Genomic DNA, 21,080 nt, shown 5'->3' on the forward strand with positions numbered 1-21,080 from the left:
GAGTGTGAATGGTTGTTTGTCTCTACGTTAGCCCTGCGATGGACTGGCGACCTGTCCAGAGTGTACCCTGCCTTCGCCCAATGACAGCTGGGATCAGCTCCAGCCCCCTCGCGACCCTGAATACAGGATAAGCGGTAGAAAATGGATGGATGGACATACTACTAGCGTGCGCCTCCATCTTTAATTAGAATTGAGTGAAGAGGGGCTTCAACAGGAGGGGCCAGACGTACTGCTTTGATATCTGTTCCGTCTACTTGTCGCTTTCTTTCCAGAACACTTGCATGTCAGCCCACTCTGGCCACACAGCATCCCCCCCTCTGGCAGCGAGGAGCTGTTTCTCTAAATCATGGTATCTGTATCCAGAGCAGCTTGCAAATGCTTGGATCTGGGGCTGGTGTTCGGGCGGTGTCGTTAGCTTAACAATGGTCAGCGTGTTGTTCTGCTTCGATCCAGTCTGGCCATCTGCGCGCTTTGATCCCTCTGCCAGCGCCGACTTTGTTCTTGTTGGAGTGAACACTGGCTGTGGGGATTAGCAGCCTATGTGTGTGGGCATCAGTTTGCTGGTGCTGTATGTTTTTCAAGGGCGGTCCTCACTTAGTGCATGCCCGATATACATGCAGAACTGATTCACAGTCAGATTATGAGTTTCCTGACAGAGAAAATATATGATCAAAGCTGCCATTACACAAAATGATATACATTATCATAACATTTCCTCACTTTCATGGAAATCTTTGTTTCCTTCTAATGTATTCCTGTCTGGATATGAAACAGCAGTTTGACAACCTTTTTGAAAAATCCGAACTGAGCTGCCTTCACCATTTCATGTGTGTTGTATTTGTGCAGACGCTAGTTTGTATGCGCGTGCAGGTAGGCTTGTTTGTGTGTGTTTGACTGATTAGCTGCCAGACCTGTGATTGCTGCTGTGAGCCTGTGATTAGAACGTTGGCTGAGATGTTGGCTGCTGCCTCTTTTTGGCCACAAACTGGACTGAATCTGTGCCTTCTGCCACCTTCTAGTGAGGGAGATCGGCCACGTTCTGTTCCCGACACCCAAGCTCAACCCGGTGAACACTTTGTTGTGGATTTAAAGCATCCCGAAAGTAGTATGTCTGAAACAATCCCGAAACAATGTCTCTTGTCATCTATAGCATTTGTGTCAGTCATGTTGTGAAAATAATCAGGCCCTCATATCTTCCTGGTGTCAGTTGAACACATATCACACCAAACAGTGTTGAATTTCGGGATTGGTGAAAATTGGTGCATGTCTGTGTGAACATAAATACATTTATATGTTATAAACGAAACAGTTTATTTATTTATATATTATGATGTATTATCATAATTATCATTTACTTAATCAACATGCAACCAGTGGAATCGCCCCCTGATGGCCAGGAAAGGGAATAGGCTTCACTAGTTTCTTTAACTAGAGGTAACCACCTGGTTCGTACTCCCGTGTGCTTCTCCAAACTGGGGTTGTGCCAACCATCATCAACTCTCAGAAATACACTGACATTGGTTGAGTACTGCTTCTCACCTCTCAAACAGCCAAACAATACCTATTAGACAGGAAGCAGAGGAGCAGCTTGCTTGGCTCTGTCCACTGTTCAAAAATACACCTTCAATCACCATTAAAGTTCTCTGATTAGTCTTGCTATTTCTTTGTTGCTTAGCAATAAAAGCCGATTAGTCACTGCAGCCAGGCAGAAGCATACTCTTGTGAAACCATAACTTCTCATTTTAACATTTAGGGTTTTGTACAGATTTAAAAAATGAGATGTGGCATATTTTGGTATTTTACTAAAATATAAACGTTCAGCTAATGGAACTACAATTTATTAATTTTACTTTTTGGGCATTCTGCACATCAACACAGTTATAACTATATTAGGCTAGTTCAGTCGTCTTGCCTTCCTGCTTTCTAATTCTACAGTGCCTGCAAAAATATTTTTAGTAGAATAAAGCAACACTGTTTTAGGATTAAAATGTATTTTTGAAACTATGGACAGAAATTTTAACAACTAAATTCGAGGGTTATTAAGATTTTTTTTTCTTGTTTCCATAGCAGCAACGTGGTATGGAGACCATGACAGCAACTAAATGGCCTCATTTATTTAGCGCTTTTGTCCAAAGCGCTTTACAGCAATGACTGACATTATCACCCATTCATACACACATTCACACACCGACGGCGGAGTCAACCACGCAGGGCGACAGCCAGCTCGTCAGGAGCAATTAGGGTGAGGTGTCTTGCTGAGGGACACCAGACACTCAGCTAGGAGGAGCCGGGGATCGAACCGGCGATCTTGCGGTTACCAGCCAACTCGCTCTACCTCCTGAGCATTTATTTCGTAAATAGCTGCTTTTCCCCCCAGTATGAAATACCAGCGTCCATTGTCTCACCCAGAAATGGGAAACACAAACTGGAGGAATCCTCACAAGCCATGGAGCATCAATCAATCTGCAAACAAGTTGTAGGTATCAGCAGAGTAATGGCTTTTGTTTGAGAAACAGTCCATAGGGATTTAAGACAATAATCTTTCCGGCATAATGACTAGGTAATATGGAGAGTCCATTTATCTTTGATTAGATTTTTTCATGCAGGGATTCATTCCCTTGACTCCCTGTTTCATTATTCTTTCTAATTACCTGCACCGATTCACCCATCAAGCATCGGTACACTGGCAAGATGTAATTGCTTCTGCCATAAATCAAGAAACATTTGGAGGTGTCCGGAGAGCTCCTTCTCCATTAATACACACACATTCAGAAGACGGACTTATGTTCATATTGATAAATCCAATCATTTATTTTGACATTTTCAATTTGATATGCTCCGTCTCCAGCTTAATGTTTTGGTAGTTCTTCCACTGAAATCTCCTGTCACTGGTTGGTTTAATGACAACATGCTGCTTCTCTCTCATTAACATCAAGATTTGCCTTGTCCCCACTTGAGGAAATAGCACTTTGCATTTGTTATTGGGTCGTCACTGAGTGATGCATTATGGGTACAGCTACTATTGTCCGTCAAGGTCAAGGAGCACATTGTGTCTTAATGAGACCTCGGCTCAGATAAACATTCAGCTGCTGGTCCCCAGTGTTGCTTTATCTATGTTGTACAAAAATAATAATAATAATAATAATAATAATAATAATTGTAGTGACGTTTCTCAGATTTTCCTTGTTCCAATTAACATCACTGGTGACTGACTGCAGACTAGATCCTAACAATGCTTGAGTCCAAAAAACGATAATGTCCAGAAGTTTGTTGGGTTTGAAAAAAGGTCTTGTGGTTTATTTTGTACAAAAATCAACGAAAACTGACTGAAAATACTTAAAACAAACAAAGAGCAGGATGTGGGCCAAGCCATTGTAGAAAAACTTTTTGCTGTGTAATCAGCCACACCTGGCACTCTGTCGATCTCCTATTATATGCACACAGGCACTCAAGACCTGTAGAGGTCACCAAAAACAACCATTGCACACAAATAATACTAAACTGAATATGGCTCCTACACACCGGCCCCTAATTGTATAGGTGTGTAACAATTACAATTATATCAATCTAAATAAGAAGGAGCTACTATATGTGCCGAAATACATAAAAAATAATAAATCATTTCAAGTTCATTTCAATCTTTTGTCTCCAACAGCAGGCAGATCTTGGTTATAGGCCGCTCAAGAACACTTGTCCTCGTCTGTCGTTTGACAGAGCGAACGAGACCCTTTGAGTCAGCAATGGTTTCCTTTATCCTGGCAAGCAACCAAGAGCCACGGGGTGCTGTTGAATCCACTATCATCACCACATCTCCAACTTGAAAGTTCCTTCTTACTGCACACCACTTTTGTCTCTCCTGCAGTAAGGGCAGGTACTCTTTCGTCCAGCGCTTCCAAAACAGTTCTGCTATGTACTGGATCTGCTTCCAGCGACGTCGAGCATAGAGGTCTGATTTTTGAAAGAGTCCTGGGGGCAAAGCAGGCTTGGTGTTCAGGAGAAGAATGTGATTAGGTGTCAGTGCTTCAAGATCGTGTCGATCAGCTGAGACAGTTGTTATAGGCCGACTGTTAAGAATTGCTTCCACTTCGCAAAACACAGTACACAGGCCTTCATCATCGAGAGTTTGTTGATGCAAAACTGAACAGAGTATGCATCTCACCATTCTGATAAGTCGCTCCCACACTCCACCGTGATGAGAGGCAGCAGGGGGGTTGAAACTCCACTTCACTCCATGTTGTAGCAGGGAATCTTGGACTTGGTGTTGATTCAGTGTTAAAAGAGCTTTCTTTAACTCTCTCTCCGCTCCAACCAGATTGGTTCCATTATCTGATCTTAGATGTTCCACTTGTCCTCTTCTGGAGATAAATCTCCTTATTGCATTTATACAGGAGTTTGTATCAAGTGAGTGAGCGACCTCCAAATGCACTGCTCTGCTTGACATGCAGGTGAATATGACACCGTATCTTTTCACGAGGCTCCTTGCTTTCTTTATCTCGATGGGCCCAAAATAATCAAGTCCAACGTTTGTAAATGGAGGGTTATCTGGTATTAGTCTTTCAACAGGTAAACCTGCCATTTTCTGTTCTCCTGGTCTTCCTCTTACGCGCCTGCATTCAACACATTTTGAGATGATCTTTCTTACAGCGGCATTTGCACCTGTAATCCAGTATTTCTGGCGCAGCTGCGAGAGAACATGGTTCCTTCCATTATGACCAACATTTTCATGGATTTGGCGAAGGATAAGAGAGGAAATATGCATGTTCTTTGACAGAATAATAGGATGTTTGCTTTGTTGAGGCATAGCTGATCTGTCAAGTCTACCTCCCACTCTCAAAATCCCATCCTCCAATACTGGGTCCAACTTGTAAAGGGGACTTGACCTTTTGACCCTAGATGGCGCCATTTCCAATCTGGTCATCTCTTCTGGGAATATTTGTCTTTGGCAGAAACGGATGATACATTTTTCTGCCGTTTCAAGATCATCGATATTTATGTGTTGTTCACTTATAGCCTTCCTTCCCATCTGCTGTGAGTGAGTCACTTTACTTTGTGATCGTGTGTATGGGCGATTGACACAGGATTCCTTTTCTTTTCTCTGTTTTACTAGAGATTGCAAGACACCTTTTAACTTTAATATAGAATAGAATAGAAGTTTATTTATATAGCACCTTTCACAGACGACAGTCACAAAGTGCTTTACAAAGCGGAGTGCAATGGGCAAATTTCAGTGACACATTGACAGACACAAATCACAATTCAACAGGCAATAACAACAATTATAATTACAAGAGATTAAATACAGTTAATAAAACGCCAGTGTAAACAGGTGCGTTTTTAGCTGTTTTTTAAATGAGGAAATGGAGGAGGCTGCTCTCAACTGGGGAGGCAGGCCATTCCAGAGCTTTGGGGCTACAGATTGAAAAGCCCTGTCACCCTTGGTTATAAGCCTCGAGCGGGGGACGGCGAGTAGGCCTTGGTTTGAGGAGCGGAGTGATCTAGATGTGGTGTGTGGGTTCAGTAAATCAGAAATGTAGGTGGGGGCTAGTCCGTGAATGGCCTGGTAAGTTGTAACAAGTAATTTAAAATGAATCCTAAAATATACCGGGAGCCAGTGTAGAGAGAACAGAATGGGAGTGATGTGTTGCGATTTACGGGACCTGGTGAGAAGCCTGGCGGCAGCATTCTGAATTAATTGCAGACGGTCAATGGAAGATTTACTAAGACAGGAGAAGAGTGAATTACAATAATCAAGGCGAGATGTGATAAAGGCGTGGATGATCATTTCTAGTTCAGATGTAGAAACCATAGTTCTGAGTTTAGCGATGTTACGGAGGTGAAAAAAGCAGGTCCGGGATAGATGATTGATGTGTTTGTCGAAATTCATATGCTGGTCAAAGATGACACCAAGATTCTTGAGGTTGGGGCGTAACAATGGTTTTAGAGAACCAATAACATTGTTCACCTTAGAGACGACACTGTCAGTACCAACGATAAGGAGTTCCGATTTGTCGGTGTTAAGCTGTAAAAAGTTGCTGGCCATCCAGCTTTGGATTTCAGCCAGGCAATCACATAGAACATTAAAATTATTATTACTGCTGGGGTCAAGAGAGAGATATAACTGAATATCATCGGCGTAACAGTGGTATGATATCCCTTTATACTTAGAAATAATTTTGCCTAGTGGGAGCAGGTAGAGGGCAAAGAGGGATGGACCCAGAACCGATCCCTGAGGCACCCCACAAGATAGGGGGGTAGACTCCGATCTAAAAGGGCCTACGGACACAGAGAAGGTTCTTCCCGACAGGTATGAGATGAACCAGTCAAGGGCTCGCCCGGAGATACCCACATAATCTCTAAGTCTATTGATGAGGATAGTATGGTCAACTGTATCAAAAGCTGCGCTGAGGTCTAAAAGTAGAAGAACGGAGCACTTTCCAGCATCAGAAGACATCATGATGTCATTAATGACTCTGAGGAGAGCTGTTTCAGTGGAGTGTTTCTCACGAAAGCCGGACTGAAATTTATCAAATACACTGTGGATGGTCAGTGCGGTGTTTAGCTGCTTAGCGACCACTTTTTCCAAAAGTTTGGAAATGAAAGGCACCTTAGAAATGGGTCTGTAGTTGTTCAGGGTCGACGGGTCAAGGTTGGGTTTTTTAAGGAGAGGCTGTACAATGGCTTGCTTGAAATAGGTGGGGACATGGCCGGTTTCCAGAGACATATTGATGATAGACAGAAGACAAGGACCAACTGTGGTAATGACGGATTTCAGCATGGTGGTGGGTAAAATGTCTAATTGGCAGGAGGAGGACTTAGTAGAGCTGACAATTTCAGCTAATTCTTGCAGGGAAATCGCTTGAAATTGACTCAGGATTGGCTGCTGTGTATGGCAATTGAGAGGGGGGGGGGGGGGGGGGGCTATACTGATGCTGGACCTAATGGAGGTCACTTTATCAATAAAAAAGGTGAGGAATTTAGTGCAGTCATTGTTGGAGTGAATGGGGGAGGGAATAGTGGCAGGACTAACAATGTTGTTTATTGTGTTAAAGAGGAGATTTGAGTTGTGTCTGCTAGAGGAAATGAGGTTTGAAATAAATAATGCTCTAGCATCCTTGACCATGGAATTGTACTCGGTTAGGAGGTTTTTAAGGTAGAGACGGTGTACCAGGAGCTGCGTGGACTTCCACAGGCGTTCCACCCTGCGACATTTGCGTCTGAAACAGCGGATAGATTCATTTATCCAAGGGGAAGAGTTAGCTGCAGGGATAGAGCGGGTTTTCAAAGGAGCTATCTCATCTAAAATGGTGGAACAATGTGCGTTGAACAAGTTCACCAAACAGTCGATGTCATCATGAACTGGGATGGGTAGTCTACTACTAAATACGGCAGAGAATCTGTGGGCAGAGAGGTGGTTAATTACACGAGAGCATTTTTGGCGCTTGTCAGGAAGGCAGTCAGGTTTAGGAGGTAGATTAAAAAGAACACAAACGTGGTCAGTCACACATAGCTTGTCCAGTTGCAGGTTATCAATGTTTAAGCCATGGGTAAAGATGAGGTCAAGGGTGTTGCCACTGGTGTGGGTTGGGCCTGAGACATGTTGGGAGAAATTGAATGATTTAGTGATATTTAAAAAATGTGTTGCAAAGTTATCTGAAGGAACGTTTACATGGATATTGAAATCACCTGCCAGAAGAACTTTATCAAATGTAATAATAGATGAAAGAAACTCACTAAATTCAGTTAAAAATGTGTTATTTATGCCAGGTGGGCGATAAACCAAAATACAATAGAAAGGGTCTAAATGCCCAATTTTTGCCACTAGCAGTTCAAAAGTAGAGTACATACAAGAATTTACTCTCCAGGTTTTAAAAACATTTTTTGTGTACAATAGCAAGGCCTCCTCCTCTACCAGTGGGCCTAGGCGCACAGATAAAAGAGCAGTCAGTGGGGCACAATTCATTTAAAGACACAAAATCATTGATGTTCTGCCAGGTTTCTGTCAAAAGAAAGAAATCCAGGTCTCTGGAAGTAAAAAGGTCATGTAAGATGAATGATTTATTATTAATGGATCGGGCATTCAACAGTGCTATCTTAAGATGGGGACTGAATTTAATATTATTGTTATTATTGTTGTATTTCCCATCAGCAGGGATCGAGCGTAAGTAGCGGGAGATAGATCGTTTATGCATCGCTCGTTTTCGCTGGAATCGGCCGATGATAGAGGGGATAGGTTTACCCAGTGGTGAAGTTAGTGCAGGGGAACGACAGTAGGGGGAGCTGTAGATAGTAGCCTGAGCCAGAGAGACGGGTGATGGCTGGTGCCGCAAGGGGGCGGTGCTGAGCGTTAGAGAGGTAGGAGAGACTAACTGGGAGACAAAGGAAGAGAATGCTGCGTGAGATGTAAACAAACGTCAGTCCTGGATGGCAGTCTGGACAGCGTAATGAATGTTGGCTGACAGCACTGAGTTGCCCAGTTTGGTTGGATGAATTCCGTCTCTTCCATAAAATGAGGGACGGTTCCAAAAAAGGTTAAAATTGTCAATGAAGCTGATGTGAAAAGCCCTGCAGGAAGCCTGGAGCCAGGTGTTAAGGCTAATATCCATGCCACAGCCTTTCTTAACTTCAGCCAACAGGAGAAATAAGAGAGCAGTTGGTTGGTAGGGTTTTCCGTTTCCTTCAAAACAATATTATGCACAACCAACCTTACTTTGACTTCAGGATCATCTGGATTAAGTGCATGGGATTTCAGGGTTGCACTTGGCCATTCACTCATTGGCCTCAACAGGAAAGTTGGTCCCTGTATCCATCTTTTTCCATCCACAAGTCTTCCAGCACTAAGTCCTCTAGATGCATCGTCGGCTGGATTTAACTTTGTCTCCACATACTTCCATTGTGATACCTTTGTGTAATCTCTGATTGTTGACACTCGATTTGCAATGAAAGTATGGAATCGGGTATGCTCGTTTGCAATGTACTTGATTACTGCTTGACTATCAGTCCAAAAAACAGAATTTTTCAGTGGCAACTGCAATAATAATAATGTGCCCGCAGCTGAATCCCACATATTCTAGTCTGGGTTGTTATTCTTATTTACTTAAGGCATTAAGCAAATCAACAGCTCCTGCAACAGCGCTTTGGGGAAATTGGCTGGAGGTGGAATTTGAATGAGCTAAGTTAAGGCAGACAGAACTGGGGCTTAGCTGTTAGCCCGGGGGTCAAAATGATAATGTATGAACTTAGCTCTGGCAGGCGAGCAGGCAGCACCACATTAGTGACCAGCAGTATCTTATCGTGGGTGCTTTATTCTAAAAGCAACACAGCAAGTCTGCATGTCAGCTGATCAGGAACAAACATTAATATTTGCAAAGCCACATCAGCACCACTGTTCCTGCTGCGTCCCATTTCTCAGTTGATTTTTCCCCTTTTTTACTACAATCACACTGACCTTCATGTAGCTCATAGTGAATTAAATTGTCTGTGTTTATGCCGAGTTGTAAGGCGGTGTGAATACAGATGGAGGATACACTTTTTTCAACCTTGTGTATATTTTCTGAAAGTTGCTGTCTTCCGAGGTTGACAGTTTTATAATGTAATTTTAAATTATGACATATTTGTCTGTGTATGAATACAAATGATGTTACTTTTAAAGAAATCACAAGGTCTTACTTTCATTAAATTATATCAACGCATCCAGAGTACACTGTGTTATTCTATTAGAGCAAGGGCAAGGGCACAAGGGGTCGGCTTGTGGTTGTTGGAAACTGGTTGAAATGTTAAATAAACACGAGCCAAGACAAAAAAAAAAAAAAGATGAAGAAAAGTTATTTTTATCTCTCGCACTGCCATTAAATGTATTCCTGCAGTGGAAGTGAGTGATCTGTTCCCTTCTGGCTGTCCTTGCTTAATGGCATCTTGTCTGCACACATTCATATGCCGGCCATCTCGGCCCCTTGTGAACTAAACAGTGAAGATCAGCTTCGGCTGATGAGAATGCCTGGTGTGCTGAAATCACTGGAGCGTAGCAAACTGAAGGGTCCCAACAAAGCACTTACTACCTTGGTTTTTAGTTTAGATCCTGAGAGAAGACTTCTGTCAGCTGCTGCCTACCTGTATTCACTGCAGGCTCCATGTATAGTTTGTCTTATTCATGTTTTTAAGCTGAACAAATGAATATTTTTATATGAACAATAGATCAAATGTGAAATGTGTTGCTGGTGAGGTGGCAGTGCAGTTAGACTTCTCAGCTCTGTGGAGTTATTTAGCATTTAAAGTCGGTAAATATGCCCTAAAAATGATAACGCTGAAAACGTTGATTTTCAATTATATATCTATGTTCCACCTAATTCTATTATATAATCAACTGTCAGATCAGTGTTTGATTAAATTAAATTGATAAATGGAGTGAACGTCCACATAAACCATATCTGTTAATCTGATAATTGGTTTATTTAAGTACTATACATTTGTAATTAAATCATTAATAAAAGATAGCATACAAGCACATTTCTCAAAGTTCAGTGTCAAACGCATAAAGATTCTTTTGATAGTTTGAGATTACTCGATTTGTTTATATTGAGTTTATTCGAAGCATATGAATGTTTCATTTTAATTTAATAAATAACCTTTTGCTATTTAATTTTTTATACATTTATATCGTTAGAGTTTATTTAAAAATATTGTTTCATGTCCATGAAGGCCAAGAGTTGTTGTTTTAATGTGCTGGATTATTTAGCTGTAGAGGGGCTTGATATCTCCCACTGGTGTTGGTGGAGACCAAAACAGTGCTACAAGAAGAGAGCCTACATTCATCAGGTCTCCTGAAATATGACTCCAAAAGTGCTATTAATATTGCCCCATCAGGCCACTGTTTGCTAGCATGTTCACCATCTTTGGATATTACTCAAATTCAGCAACAAAAAGAGAGCAATTTATATTTTCTCGTATTGGCACAACTTCCTGACACATGGGGCCCTAGTTTCGTAGACCAGGCGCAGTCAGCTTTCAGCGCACCTGCGCCGCGCCGACGGGGTGTGTCCGCAGGGCCTTTGCAAGTTTCGTGCACCGCGCAGGCTCGCGCAGGCTCGCGCAGGCTCGCGCAGGCTCGCGCAGGCTCGCGCAGGCTCGCGCAGGCTCGCGCAGGCTCGCGCAGGCTCGCGCAGGCTCGCGCAGGCTCGCGCAGGCTCGCGCAGGCTCGCGCAGGCTCGCGCAGGCTCGCGCAGGCTCGCGCAGGCTCGCGCAGGCACACCTCCCGTCTCGCCCACCGGCGCAAGTGGGAAAGAGGGAGGAGAAGAAGGCGTGAGTGGGAGACGAGGAGGAGACGAGGCGTGGACTGGGATTAATACAGCCGATTCAGATCTTCACCAATCAAATGAGCTCCTCTCCTCACCTTAAATGCGTTAGGGGAGGTTCAGTGCAAGTTTCGTAACTTGACAACCCGATGACAGAAGCAGCGCCGCCGCTCCCTCCACGCGCATCACGCGCTGTGCGTGCGTATACTCATAATAATAACAATGCCGATATTATAAAAAACAGGAGAGAGAGAGGGAGATGTTTTGGTCCGAGAGGCTGAGTTTCCGTTACGCGTGCCATCCGCCTTTGATCTGACGTCAGATCTATATAGATATAAATCCACGTGTTGATTCAATGAGTTGCATTAAATAGTGTTTGTTGTGATTATTTATTGCATTTAAATGTGCCTGGAACTGTGGAAACCTGCCTGTGAGGTCTCGGTGACGTGTGCGCACTGCGCGCCGGTCCGCCAAACTTCCGATCCGCCAGCTGTGATTCGCATTGAATCAATGGACTTTATTTACGCCTTGCGCCTTGCGCCGAAAGTAGACCAGGTCGGAGCTGGCGAGCTTTCAGCGCAGTCTCGGCGAGGCTTTTTGCCACGAAACTTCCGCTACGCCAAGCTGAATCTGTGACGCCTCCCCCTGCTGCGCCGCCACACCCATCTTGGCGCAAGCGATCTACCAAACTGCCAAACTGACGGTGCGCAAGGCTGCGCGGGTCGAAACTTGCACTGCGCCACCCTGCGCCGCCCTGCGCTGGTCTACGAAACTAGGGCCCATGATGTCACAATAAGAGGGTGAAACCTCTTTATTGTCTTGTTCTGCACCTTGGCTTGCTGAACAAGCCAACAAACATCCACTGTGGGAAAAGTTCAGCGCAGGCTAGTTGGCACATAACATCGTCAGCTGGCACATTTGGCTTCATAAAAACGTACTCACAAATGTCCAGATGGGTTTGTTTACATGCTAAATGTCTGGTTGGTATTGTTTTCACCTTGTGGGTCTGTGTGTGTCATCATGGCAAAATGTGGGGACCACAAAGGACGTTTAAGTACTTTGTCTGGTGTTTACAGTTCTGTGGACAGATTTTGTCACCGCTTGTGTGCTCTAATATAGTCTTTATTCTACAATACAGCTGAAGAAGAGGCTACCTGTCCTTGGCTGCTCAGTTTACATTGCAAGTTTGCACTTACATTACATCTCCAAATTGGGAGATGTTTGTCTTTTTTTTTTCAACAAGAAAATGTCAACTCATTTCAAAATATAAATAACTTTGACATGTTTTGTGATGATGACGATGGATGGACTTAGACTTTCATATTTTACCATGCTGAGCAAAACTACTTTAGGGGCTTTCAACAAAATCACCACTCATATGGAGAGACTACATTCTTTGCAGAGTGTGAAAGCTACTATGTTATGTTTCCTGTGAGCCATAGACTGTATAGAAGAAGTAGACTTAGTCATCACTTTTTGGTTTGTCGACTCCGGTTTCCAGTTTGGCATTTTGGCCGTTACCATCGAGGAATTTTTGCAACCAGTGAATGGACGTGACCATATTTGGACTGTGGAGGAGCGTCAGGTGGATCTGACGAACATAACTGGCAGAGCTGCATCCAAGCAGCAACCTTACTGGCTACTGGTGAGAAGCTGTTAACAAAGCTATAGCTTCATAATTCAAGGTAAACTTTAAAGCTAAGTGTTAAAGTCATCTTAGTAGCGTATTGTATTGGTAGCGTGGTGGCAATGGTAGCAAGGCTGCGGCAGTGACCTGTCAATCACAAGGTAGCCCTGCCCCAAAGCACACCCTGCTTTATCATCTATTTTACTCTACATGGACCATAATTTAAATTATCATCATGCTGTATTGAAGAAGACTTGAACTCATGTTTGCAATGTTTACTGAGATTATTAATCAAGTGCGAAGTAGGGTCATTTTCTCATAGACTTCTATACAATCAGACTTCTTTGGCAACCAGAGGAGTCATCCTCTGATGGTCAGAAGAGAGACTGCAAGTTTAAGCCACCTGAGCTTTGGCTTCACTTTTCAGAAGCAGAGGTTGTCGCCTGCTGTCAACAGATTTGGTGAATACATGACTATGATATTGCATAGTTCCTAGCCTGCGTCTTCCCACTGAATATGTTCAAGTGACTTATGTGGGATGACTAGTTTGCAGCTGGCGGTGACCCAGGTTAAGCTGGTTAAAACACGTGTCAAATTCCAACCCTCTTCAGAAAATCTTCCAGAGGAGCATAGGAGGCAATGATACTGTAGCTGCTGTATAAGCAGCTGTGCAGAGACCTGCATGGTGGCTGAGGTGGCTGCAATGTTGATTTCCCCACAGTCTGTCTCTTTCTGCAGACCTTAAATTTAATCAGCGGTTGTAGTGGGAATCATGTGCAGCAGGAATCCTAATTAAACACTGCCTACAAAGCCAGGTATTTCAAACGCAATTGTCATACAGAGCTGAGAAACATGAGAGCTTGCCAGGCTGGAGAGGAAGCTCATGAGCTACAATCATTAAACACAATGGGTTGTCACAATACAGACAAGGAAGACAAGTGTGGTGTTCTTTTTATGACTCAAAATAAAAATCACAATTAACAACATGGCGGATTGCAGTGACTTTAAGGTTGTGTTCACACACTGCACCACATTGTGAGAGAGAGCTTCCATAATTTGAGGTAAATTTTGAGAGCTGTGTAGAATGTTGAAGTCATCTTAGTAGCTAATTGCATTGGTAGCGTGGTAGCAACGGTAGAGAGGCACTGTGGTAGCGACCTGTCGGTCACAAGGTAGTCCTGCCTTAAAGCATCCCCTGCTTTCTGGTCTGTTGGACTCTAAATGGACCATAATGTACTAAATGAACATCATGCTGGATTAAAGAAGACTTGAAACTAGAGATTGAGACCATAAACTTGTCGCCCCCTGATTTGCAGCAGAGAGGATGCAAGTTTAAGGCACTTTTGCTGCCTGGTTGTATGTCTAAATCTCTGCATGTGCTTTACTTTAGCTATACATGTGGAATTGGAGATCAGAAGCTTGTGATGGCAGGAGGTTACAGTATTGAGTTGTGAGAAGAGAATCTGTAGGCCTACTGTATGGCTGTGGTCAGCACTTCCTCTGCCCTGAAAGACATTTTGCTCTCAGCTGGGCTTCTGCTGTAGGCCTACTTCCCAGAGTCCAGTCACCAGTGTGGGCTGCAATTTGAGGCGGTGATTGTGTTGAAAAATGGAACTTCCTTTCCGACGGTGCTTCACATGGATGTAAACTGGGTTTAGATTAAACATAGGTTATGTTTGTTTGTTCTAATAGAATGGAGTTGAAGCTCCATCCAAGCATATGATTGTGAAATTATGATTATTCCTCAGGTTGACCATGCATGTACGCGGGGCATGCACATGCAGATTGCATCCTAAACATGCGACGCGTGAAGCTTTAAATTGCTTCTGCACTAGAGATGAGAGGAAACCGTTAACATGAACATCACGGATCAAATAGCAGAAATCCGTGAACGCATCTCCACAATTTCACAGTTCACTAACTGATCGGCTGCTCTACCAAGTGGAAGTATTTAGCTGCTTCTACAGTCGCGCCGTTTATTTAATCCTGCGCGAGCCCACCGCCGCTCGTGCATATTCATGATTCAGCCTCCGAACGTCAGGACGCAGCATCGGCGGCTCTCCCTCCCCGACGGAGAGCGGAGAGGCTTGGAGGAGGAGGAGGAGGAGGAGGAGGGGGAGGAGGAGAGCACACAGGAGGACAGCAGCATGCCAGAGCCCGACTGCATCTCTCCCACCGCGTTTGAGGGCAAATTTGCTCTCAACTCGTCCTGCCCCGCTACACCGACGAGGGAAAACCCAATGGACTGACGGAAACACAAACACAGAGCGAGAGAGACGGATTGGAAAGAGAGAGAGAGAGAGAGAGAGAGAGAGAGAGAGAGAGAGAGAGAGAGAGAGAGAGAGAGAGAGAGAGAGAGAGAGAAACGCCGCCTTGTTTTTGAAGCGTGCACATATTCTCCGGACATAAGCTCGTCGGGTTCCTATCTGCAGATGGATCGAGGAGGGGGACGTGCCACAGCGGAGCGGCGACAGCGGGAGGATGCTTCTATGCGAGCGCTCATTGCGGTGCGTCTCCCGTAAGATGGACGAGACATATCGGGGCTAGGGGGAACTGGCGACTTATCACGTTGCGGAAGAAAATATGTTTTGCAACTGCCGTGTGCTGTTCGCGAGGATAAACGCTTCCTCCGGCGTCGTTTCGTGCTCGTAATATGTAGTAGGAGCGACGACAGCCGCGCACAGCTGTTTCTTCGGCTCGTGAAGCCCGTGGACGCGATCGCTCGGCGGCTGGAGTGGAGCTCCGTGGCCGCCAGCAGCAAAGCTCCCCCCCTCCTCGAGTCTCGGTGTGATACCCCGGCGAGAAGCGAGCGCAGCCTCGTGAGCTGTCCGTGGTGCTGAACGGATCCGTCAGCTCCCCCAGGTCTGCGCCAGTTGACCTTCTCTCCCCGAGCAGAAAATCCTCCTCCTGCCACACAGCACGGTGGTGAAGCAGGCCACCGCACACGGACAGCTGCTGGGCTCGACTCGAGTCAGCCAGACCATATTCTCTTTCATGGCTGTGGCACGCAAAATCAAAACTTTGCTGACGGTCAACATTTTAGTGTTCGTGGGGATTATCCTTTTCTCGGTCTACTGCAGGATCCAGGACCGATCCGAGGAGCTCATCCAGATAGGGCGTATGTCTGACCAGAGGCTGCGAGCCAGGAATGGTAAAGTTTCCAACTTGGTGGACAGGCAGTCAATTCTCCAGAGGCTGGAGAGGCTGGAGGATGTGGTCTACAACCAGTTAAACGGTAGGATCCGGCTCATAGTAATGCCTGCCATCATGCACTTTCCAGAGACTTAATTGGCCAAACAGTTTCCCAAAAGGTACACAAGGCTGCAGGCCCCCAGGAGTTTTCCTGAGAACTCCTGAAGCATGACTCATGCATCTGTTACTGTCAGCCTGTAGCCTCATGTCTGTGATATAGCAGCACATGAAACACTAAAACCAAGCACCGAGCCAGCGTGTTAAGGAGCTGATGAAGCACGGTGATGTTTTACAGTCCAGCACTTAGTATATGTGCTTATACTGTGTTGATGGAATTTACTGGGCTGTTACTTTAACAGGCTACCAGACTGCGACACCGCTAACACATAATTGACTTGTTGTAAACTTCCAGTAAACTTTTGTTGATGTCTGTACTTCTATATAGAATCCCACTCTCAGCAGCAGCAGCAGCAGGTCATTGCTCACTGCACCGGAACATATCAGATTTAACAAGCTGCCTGGGTTTTGAAGGGGAGTCGAATGTAATGGCTCTATAACGGAATGACTTGTATTTCATTACATGGCCATTAGTTTGAGGGGCAGGTTTGGTCTCCTCAGCAGAACGGCAACCTTTAAAATCACTCTGTCCTTACCTGCTGAGATGGTTGCATTCTCTCGTTTGAAATCCACACAATCAAAGTTAAGTTCATAGTATCTTTCATACAGATGCTTGAAAAGACAGACCTGGTAGAAAGTACATGAGATATCTGAAAAGTTTAACTCATTATAATGAATGCATGAGTTGCATTAAAGCAAACAAACACTTACATCCTCAAAAATCTTTTTAAAATGGCATAATGTCCCCATGGATTAACTTACTGTTTAAACACACATTTCTGCATTATACAAGCGTAGAGAGCTTGTCAAAATGAACTCAACATGTTAATATTTATGTATTAACAATATGACATATCATGATTGATTAATCTTCCAATTAGTGTCAATGATTTCATTAATCGTTCAACTAAATGTAAAAAATTGCCTTCAAATATCTTGTGGTGTCTGACGAACAGTCCTAAGCTACAGAATACATTTTTGACTGTATAAACATGTCAAGGAGTCATCACATAGCGGATTCAGCCAACCGTATATGCTTTAAAAAAGGCAGAAAAATCTATTGATAATCAACACTGTTGGACAGGTACACCAGATGGAATGGAAAAAACAAACAACAAACCCTTTTTGGGTTGGGGGGGGGGGGGGGGTGCTCACTCACAGGATGTTGAGGCTAAGTGGGATCAAATAACATTTTCAATGTCAGTGGTGTTATATGAGAACGGCACAGAAATGCTGTGCCAGATTGCAGCACAAACAGGGACTGATGCATGCGTGAGACTGTTTTACATTTTAAATCTCCAACCCAGCCACTCGACGGTGACGAAGGACACGTTTTGAAACAGTGACTACAAACGCTGAAGCGTCCTGTTCCTAAGGAGAATCAGCATCATGGGGTGTTACTCCTCCTCAGTGTGTTGTGGCAGATTCATTTCCCATCCATCAGTAAAGTCAATTTCTATTCACTAGCTTACTATTCTCCTGGGAATCTGTGAGTGTATCATCTGCTTAAAGGATACCATAGGTCAGGCTGAAGGTACGGGGGCTGTGTGGGAGGAGGCGGGTTTCGGCTTGTGTTGCTGTATTTCATGCGGCTCACCAGGAGAGGTCACAGATATCTTGATACCTCTTTAACTACAATCCAGCCCCCTGGAAGTGGTTACAACTCTACATTCAAGAACATATATAGGAAAAAAATACATGGAGAAAGTAAATGTTTCTTATTCATTGTTGAAAATGCGTTCTTCTATCTGGTTGTGATATTAAAACATGGCCTGACAGTCCATTTTGCTCAACAGTCGTTAGTTAAGGAAATTTGGCAGCATTTAAGAGCCGCAAAACTGAGCGGCGGCAGACTGCATGATCTTGTTACGACGCCGAGCTTCGCCGGCTATTTGACGGTCACTATGTCACTTCGGGTTATGCTCAGCACGTGGCATCTAGCCAGCAGGCCCCGCCTCTCAGAAAGTACAATGCATCCTCTCAGTCACTTAGCTTGACTGTATATGGGGACAATGTATCACCACATAGCATCACGGCTGTGGGGCGGAAACACACTGCAAAAGAGGAAACGGAACTAGCTAATTAACTTTGAGATGTCATATTACACATCAGCGTCATCATGATCAGTTTGACATGAATTTGTGTTATTTTTTTGACAAAGTGCAATTGTTAATTTACTTTTCCCCCTGAGCGCTGGCTGAAGGGTATCCACCTCCTTTAAAGGAGAAATCCGGTCATTTTTGACCCCATTTCCGTTGTCCTCAGGGTCATCCCGACTTATTAGAAGCAAAAAACCCGACAAAAATTGAGGTTGCCTAGCCCGAGATCTGTACCTGCCTGGCAGCATTCCAGACTCGCTCCAATGCTAACCCATTGGGGCACGTTTTTAGCCGGGCGCTCGTCCCTCCTACTCACCACAGAAAGGAAAACGTTTTCCTCGTAGTTTTGATTTTGTATCCATAAAGAAACGACCGAGCAGTGCAGTCGTCCTGTCCGTAATAAATCCATGAAGCTGTTATGTCCATATGTATGACTATGTTACAACATAGCAATGATAGCTTACAGCTAGTAACGTGCCGGGCGCTCGTCCCTCCTACTCACCACAGAAACGAAAACGTTTTCCTCGTAGTTTTGATTTTGTATCCATAAAGAAACGACCAAGCTGTGCAGTCGTCATGTCCGTAATAAATCCATGAAGCCGTTATGTCCATATGTATGACTATGTTACAACATAGCAACGATAGCTTACAGCTAGTAACGTGCCGGGCGCTCGTCCATCCCACTCACCGCAGAAACAAAAACGTTTTCCTCGTAGATTTTGTATCCATAAAGAAACGATCGAGCAGTGCAGTCCTCATGTCCGTAATAAATCCATGACGCTGTTATGTCCATATGTATGACTATGTTACAACATAGCAACGACTGCTTACAGCTAAACAGTAGCCTGGAGCCAAAACAATGCAAGTCTCGCGCAAGTTCCCGTCTGCCGTCCTCACTCTGGAGCTGTTTTCAAGCCAGTACAGTGACAAATCTTGGACAGTCGCGCGAGGGTCACTTTGATCTCACTCTGTTGATGAGAGACTGCAGTCTGCACACGCGACACGCGACTCCCACTCGTGCTGTCAACACAACTAGCCTACTGAGACTGCGCAAAATTTGTTGTGGCTGTAGCAGCTTCAACTGTCACACAGGCTAAGCAATCTTACTATGTAGGCTAGCGCTAGTTACACTGTCATATGGACATGACGCCACTGCTCGATGGAAAGAAGTTTGTCACTGTATTGGCTTGAAAGCAGCTCCAGAGTGAGGACATCGGCAGACGGGAACTTGCGCGAGACTTTTGGCTCTCGGCTACTGTTTAGCTGTAAGCAGTCGTTGCTATGTTGTAACATAGTCATACATATGGACATAACAGCTTCATGGATTTATTACGGACAGGACGACTGCGCAGCTCGTCGTTTCTTTATGGATACAAAATCTACGAGGAAAAAGTTTTTGTTTCTGCGGTGACTGGGATGGACGAGCGCCCGGCACGTTACTAGCTGTAAGCTATCGTTGCTATGTTGTAACATAGTCATACATATGGACATAACAGCTTCCTGGATTTATTACGGACAGGACGACTGCACTGCTCGGTCGTTTCTTTATGGATACAAAATCAAAACTACGAGGAAAACGTTTTCGTTTCTGCGGTGACTGAGGGACGACAGGCGCTCCGCTATCTACTGCTAATGTCTACGGGGTGATTTGAGGTGAGTAACTTCATGCTAAAACACACATATTTATGTCGTTTTGCAACACTATTTGAGCTAAACGAGTGCCGTGGTGTCACGTACGGACCCAACCTGTGTTGCATAGGTCTTGGAATTGTTTTCTGAGGCCCAGGAAAGCAGATAAAACGTGCCCCAATGGGTTTGCATTGGAGCGAGTCTGGAAGGCTGCCAGGCAGGTAGGCTACAGATCTCGGGCTAGGCAACGTCAATTTTTGTCGGGTTTTTTGCTTCTAATAAGTCGGGATGACCCTGGGGACAACGGAAATGGGGTAAAAAATGACCGGATTTCTCCTTTAAGGCTCGATATACACGGTCAAAAGAGTTGCATTTTCTGTCGATTAATGTTAATGTTATTCAGCTCCATCTTCTTATCAGCTTCATAAATGATTTTCACTCAAACTGACCCTCTGCAGCACGGTTGACTCCAGGGAGCTGGGTTAGAGTAACGGCTGCTGCTGGGCTGCGGAGACAATCAAGCAATGCACTAAGTGGGGAGCTGGCACAGTCGCCTGCCTTTCCAGTTAAAATAAGGAATACAAGAGCATAAAAGCATCTTGGACCTGTGAGTTTAAAATTAATTCAATAAAATCTGTAATTCATTTGTCAGGCTGAAAATTGAACATTCAGACAACAAAAAGCTAAATTTATCAATTCGACAAATCCAGCTGCTCAATGTCAGCCGTGACAAATTCAAATTTATAAGTTGCAAACAAAATCTCGGGGCACACATCTATGCAATCCAAGGCTGAAACAGAAAAAGGCATCAATTGCAGTTACGTAACTTTTCTTTGACAGCGGCAATGTGTACCCAGGAGTGCACACAGGCTGGAAACGTTTGCTGGCTGTCACAATCCCTCCATGATTTGTCTTGAGCTCTTTAATGGCATACTTAATCATATCCTGATATCCCAGGTCACTGCCCCTTTTTCTACATCGTGCACAGACCACAAATTGTATTCTGTGGCTGTTGGGAATAACTATGGTGAGAGGAGGACTCAGCGTGCCAATAACTATTACCATGTCCAGCAGCGATATGAAGTAATTGCCCATTCCCTCTGTTGTTTATTGCCTACCAATGGCATG

General features: G+C 44.4%; 1 protein-coding gene across 1 annotated transcript in view; it reads left to right on the top strand.

Moving 5' to 3' along the window:
• The first annotated feature begins 15,365 nt into the window (after window positions 1-15,365).
• The window catches only part of galnt9 (polypeptide N-acetylgalactosaminyltransferase 9), a 183,699-nt gene continuing 177,984 nt past the window's right edge, over window positions 15,366-21,080 (top strand). Inside the window, exon 1 of the mRNA XM_084024144.1 lies at window positions 15,366-16,150. Within this exon, the coding sequence (XP_083880270.1) occupies window positions 15,910-16,150 (241 nt within the window). The 5' untranslated portion in view covers window positions 15,366-15,909. The remainder of the gene's footprint in view (window positions 16,151-21,080) is intronic.

This window comes from Eutrigla gurnardus (genome assembly GCF_963514095.1).
Source record: "Eutrigla gurnardus genome assembly, chromosome: 13".
NCBI lineage: Eukaryota > Metazoa > Chordata > Actinopteri > Perciformes > Triglidae > Eutrigla > Eutrigla gurnardus.